Raw genomic sequence first — 5625 nt, forward strand, 5'->3', positions numbered from 1 at the left:
GCCTGCGCGTCTGGAGCCTGTGCTCCGCAACAAGAGAGGCCGCGATAGTGAGAGGCCCGCGCACCGCGATGAAGAGTGGCCCCCGCTTGCCGCAACTAGAGAAAGCCCTCGCACAGAAACGAAGATCCAACACAGCCAAAAATAAATTAACTAATTAAAAAAAATATATAACGTTACAACTTAACTGACTTCACGATACTATACAAAATGTTCTGTTGCATAAGACATGATACGGTACATTATGAAAGTCTATGAAGCTGAGAGAAGGTTTGCCAGGAAGGTCATTGAGCAGATTTCTCATCAGGAGCCTCGGAGGCCAGATGGCATGACTCAATGTACTTGAAGTGTTGAAGGAAAGAAACCGTCAACCAAGAATCCTATATCTAGCAAAACTTTCCTTCGAAAATGAGGGAGAAATCAAGACATTCCCAGTTAATCAAGAGTTGAGAGAGTTCTTAACCACCAGACCCGCCTGCCACAGGGAGTTCTTCAGGTTGCAGTCAAGGACCCTGGACAAGTAGCTCAAAGCCTTATGAAGAAATAAAGACCTCTGGTAAAAGTAGACAGACGGGCGACGAGAAAAGCTAGTACTCTTGTAACTTTGGTTTGTAGCTCCACTTTTTGTCTTCTATTTGATTTAAGAGACTAATATATAATAAAACACACATAGAAATCAAAAAGAAAAAAAAAAAGATCACCTCTTCACCTAGAAAAGTTACTTCACCCCCACTTTAGCCTAACTTTGGGAATTCCCATCAACAACATTCTTCTTTCCACTGTAGGAAGCAACGCTGCCAGAAGCTATGGCAAGCAGAGCCTCTTCTAAAATGCCTCTGATGATTGCAGCAACATGGATGCAACTAGAGATTATTAAGTGAAGTAAGTCAGAAAGAGAAAGACAAATACCATGTGATACCACTTACATGTGGAATCTAAAGTATGGCACAAATGAACCTATCTATGAAACAGCAACAGACTCACAGACATAGAGAACAGACTTGTGGTTGCCAAGGAGGAGGGGGGTGGGAGAGGGAAGGGCTGGGAGTGTGGCATTAGCAGATGTAAACTATTATATATAGGAGGGATAAACAACAAGGTCCTACTCTACAGCACAGGGAACTAGAGTCAATATCCTGTGATAAAACTGTAATGGAAAAGAATATAAAAAAAGAATGTCTATATGCGTATAACTGAGTCACTTTGCCATACAGCAGATTGGCACAAGATTGTAAATCAACTATACGTCAATAAAAACAAAAAAATAAAATAAAACATGCCTCTGATGACGTACACAGCCCCTGCTCCTGCTGACTACCTCTCTGCAGCACCCAACACTGTGAAACCCCGCCCCCAGCTGAGGTCACTCCGGTCCTGTGTCTCCTTCCTTTGTCCTCTGTCTCCCACCAGTGTTTCTCTAACAGAAACACAAAGAACTGCTGTGTTTTCACTCAGTCTCACTGTTCACGTTCCCACGCTTGATTTGGGCATCAGACTTGCAAGAGTTCAAAACTTACTGGGTGGTAGAACTGCCATTTCTCTGCCTGTCTCTCATTATAAAGAACTTCTCTGAAATTCTGAATTCACTGGTCTGGTCATCCATTCACCAGCAAGTATCTAGGTACTGGGGTTAAGCGCTAGGAATGAGATACAGTTGTTAGTAAAAAAAACAACAAACCCCAAATGGAGTCACTTGTGCTAAGTCCCACGTCAGCAAACCAAGACTTAACAGCTAACCTAATTGCAGTTTCAGCCTCTCTCAGGAATGGGACCTTTCACCAATAGATCTGGAATCACCTGGTCAGCACTAGAGGGGTGACCCCCCCCACCCACCTTCCCCCAAGAGGAAGGTGACCCTGCCTGAAACAATCCACTCTTAGCTAGAAACTTCCCTTTTCTGCCCCCTCCTGCCTGTAAAGTTCTTGCATTTTTTACAGCTCCGCAGAGCTCCTTTCTACTTGCTCAATGGGATGCTGCCCGATTCATAAATCACTGAATAAAGCCAATTCGATCTTCAAATTTACTCAGTTAGAATTTTATGTTTTTAATACAGTGATGAGCAAAACAAATAAAAAGAGAGGCATCAAACTCTTCGGAGAGTGTATCCCATTATCCCTCACACTCTTGGAAGCCTGGGTCAGCAGAAATGGAGGAGAGCCAGTGACAAGAAAAAGCCTCTTGAAAACCAAATCAGAGGTCCTGAAATACTACAGACTTACTTGTACAAGTGGGTGGGAACAAGCAGAGAGTAGCAGTTGTTTATTACTGTACACTGTAATCGAGGGAAACATTTGGAGTTCAAGAATAGAGATTTAAAGATGAGATGCTAAAATTCATAACAACTTGTCCAAAACAGGCCAGAAAACCTTAAGTTTTCGCCTTGTTTAAAAGAAGTCCTAAGTAAAGGGAAAACCAAATATTATGAAAAATTTTGGAGACATCTCACACACCAACCTTCCCTTTATTTGAATTACTTCATTATCATTACTTTAGCGTTATGTACTCTCACAAAAGTTCATTTATTCTGAGTTGAGAAGTCCATTTTATCATCATGTGTATCATGCTTACATTTTAAAATCAGAAACAACTTCCCCAAGATAAAACTGGTTCTTCATCTCTTTTGGTTTTACTCTTCCAAAATAGATTAGGTGACTTGGGGTATGATTTTTACCCTATGTTGATTTGCCTACCTTGTAAAGGAGCAAGGAACTTTTCCTTCAACCCTTATTTTCCTAGTGATTTCTTTAAAATGAAAGGTAAATATGTGTTTGTGGGCATATAAGTGTGTGTGTGTACAATCATTTTTATATAGAGATTTATTATCTCTCAATTTATTTTGTACAAGAGGTTTGTCTCAGAAAATCAGTGTCTTCTTGCTTTACTATTGTGCTATTGTGATTTATCATAAGAAATACATTTGGTCTTTGTCCCCTTTCCCCCCCCCCCCACCTCGCACAGAGCTCCTACAACCCTTGGAATTTCCTCAGTGAGGAGATCAACAAAAATGCCTTTGTTATGTTAACAAGGTGACTTTTGGAACCCACCTAAGGGTGCGGACTGATTGCCAGGAAAACCGAGGGCGAATACAAGGTTGGAACTTTCAGTCCCACCCCCAGGTTTCCACGAAAGGGGGAGAGGCTGGAGGTTGAAACAATAACCAATGGCCAATGATTTAATCAACTGCACCTATGTAACAAAGGCTCCATTAAAACCCAAAAGGACTGGGTTCAAAGAGCTTTCAGACTGGTGAACACATGAGGTGCTCGGGGTGTGGTACCCCAAAGGGGGCGTGGAAGCTCCATGCCCCTTCCCACCACCTTGCTCTATGCATCTCTTCCGTCTGGGTGTTCATCTACGATCATAACCTTTTATAATAAATCGGTAAATGTAAATAAGCTGTTTTCCTGAGCTCCGTGAGCCACTCCAGCAAATTAACTGAAACCAAAAAGAGGGTCATAACTCTAACTTATAACCAATAAGTCCAGGTGACAACCTAGACTTGGGATTGGCATCTGAAATGGAGGGCAGTCTGGTGGGACTGAGCCCTAAACCTGTGGATCTGATGTCATCTCCAGGTAGATAGTGTCAGAATTGAGTTAAATGGTAGGGCACCGAGACAGCGTTGCAGAATTGTTTGCTGTGGGGAAAAAAAAAACACACGTGTTTAGTGACCAGAAGTGTCCAAAGTAAAGTGTTCTGTGTGAGGAGTGAAAAAAGAAATCTCACAGGTGGGTTTTTTTCCAACTCAATTATTCTTCCCTTAAGCCCTGAGGGCATCACGAAAGACCAACAGGATAAAAAGTTACAGTTAAGCCAACCCTGCCTTCAGTCTTTGGTGCACACAAAAGGATCCACAGGGGTAGGTAGTATAACATAGTGGGTAAGAACAAGGACTCTGGGACCATGTGACTCGGGTTTGAATCCCAACTCTCTCTCTCTCCTTCTCCGTCTCCCTCTCCCTCTTTGACTTTGGACAAGTTATTTAGCCTCAGTTTCCTCCCCTGGAAAATGGAGATAATAAAAGTACATTCTGCAGAGGGTTGTTGTAAGGCTTAAATTTCATGATATGTATAAAGTGTCTGGACAGGGCCTAGCTCATAGCTATAAATATTTGAAGTTATTATTACTTTCAATCAGTTCCCTGCGGTCACAAGTGACACGCAGTTATCCGGTGACTTAGTGAACGGATGGTTGACTTAACTAGAGCTACTCAAGAACACAGCTCTCAACACCATGTCAGTGATTCATAAAGGAGCGTCTACTCAAGTTCCTCCCTGGGCCCCACGATTGAACTCACACCCCGGGGCATCCGAAAGGACACGGGAGAGGATTAGAAAACAACTCCTTCCGTCATTTGCATCTCCAGACTTACAACTAAGTGTTCTAAAATAAACAAATGGAGTAGATTGGGAAATGATGCATCAACTGCTGCTTCTGGTGACATGAATAGTGGGAGCTATCACAAGTCTGCCCATCACACGCTGGGGAGACATTTTCCTCAGACACCAAAGAGAAGCAACAACTCAGGATGACCGAAACCTGCAATCCCCCAGAAAATCAATTGTCACCATCTCGCACCATTTTGATGTGAATAATTATAGGCACTGAATGCGTCCTTGGTATCACCGCAAATGGGTTCATTGTGGCTAGAAATACAGCAGAATGGATTCACAACAAGGCAGTTTCCACAAGTGGCAACATCCTGCTTTTCCTGAGTGTATCCAGAAGAGCGCTACAAAGCTTCATGATGCTAGAACTCACCTTCAGTTCAACATCCCCACAGTTTTATAATCAAGACATTCATTGTATGTGATACATTCAAAGGAAGTTTTATGTTCATAAATTATTGTAGCCTCTGGTTTGCTGCCTGGCTTAGATTCTTCTACTTCGTGAAGATTGCGGATTTCTCCTACCCCCTTTTCCTCAAGCTGAAGTAGAGAATTTCTGGATTGATGCCCTGGCTTCTGTGACTATCAGTGTTTGTTTCCTTGGGCCACAGTGTCTTCTTCCTCAAAAACATCTACACTGTGCATTGCAACAATCCTTTTTCTAGCTCCTCCTTCAACTCCACTAAGAAAAATTACTTTTCTGAGACCAGTGTGATCAGCCTGGTTCTTTTCTGTAACATGGGCATCTTCGTTCCTCTCATCACGTGCATCCTGGCTGCCACCCTGCTGATCATCTCTGTCAAGAGACACACCCTAAACATGGGAAGCAATGCCACTGGCTCCAGGGACCCCAGCATGGAGGCTCATGTGGGGACCATCAAAGCAATCAGCTATTTTCTCATTTGCTAAATTTTCAATGCAGATGCTCTATTTCTTTCCATGTCCAACGTCTTTGATATCAACAGTTCCTAGAATATTTTGTGCAAAATCATCATGGCTGCCTACCCTGTTGGCCACTCCATTCTACTGATACAGGACAACCCTGGGTTGAGAAGAGCCTGGAAGCGGCTTCAGGCTCATGGTCACCTTTACTTAAAAGAGTAGACTCTATGATCCACACCCAAAGCACCTACCCCGACCAGCTCTGCCCTTCCCTCACCTAGACCTCTCTCTTCCTGCCTCCTTTCTTCCCCAAACCTCATCTGATCCTTTCACTCGATGTGTTTTTTTGTATTGGAAT

General features: G+C 43.0%; 1 protein-coding gene across 1 annotated transcript; it reads left to right on the forward strand.

Moving 5' to 3' along the window:
* The first annotated feature begins 4367 nt into the window (after positions 1 to 4367).
* TAS2R39 (taste 2 receptor member 39) lies at positions 4368 to 5597 on the forward strand. The gene is given in 5 exon segments (XM_082409407.1): positions 4368 to 4931; positions 4935 to 4964; positions 4968 to 5291; positions 5295 to 5354; positions 5358 to 5597. Coding segments are annotated over 5 exon segments (648 nt in total). The 5' UTR covers positions 4368 to 4829; the 3' UTR covers positions 5490 to 5597.
* Positions 5598 to 5625: the final 28 nt, after the last annotated feature.

The sequence above is a fragment of the Balaenoptera borealis genome (assembly GCF_965194805.1).
Source record: "Balaenoptera borealis genome assembly, contig: HAP1_SCAFFOLD_2004, whole genome shotgun sequence".
Taxonomy (NCBI): Eukaryota; Metazoa; Chordata; class Mammalia; order Artiodactyla; family Balaenopteridae; genus Balaenoptera; species Balaenoptera borealis.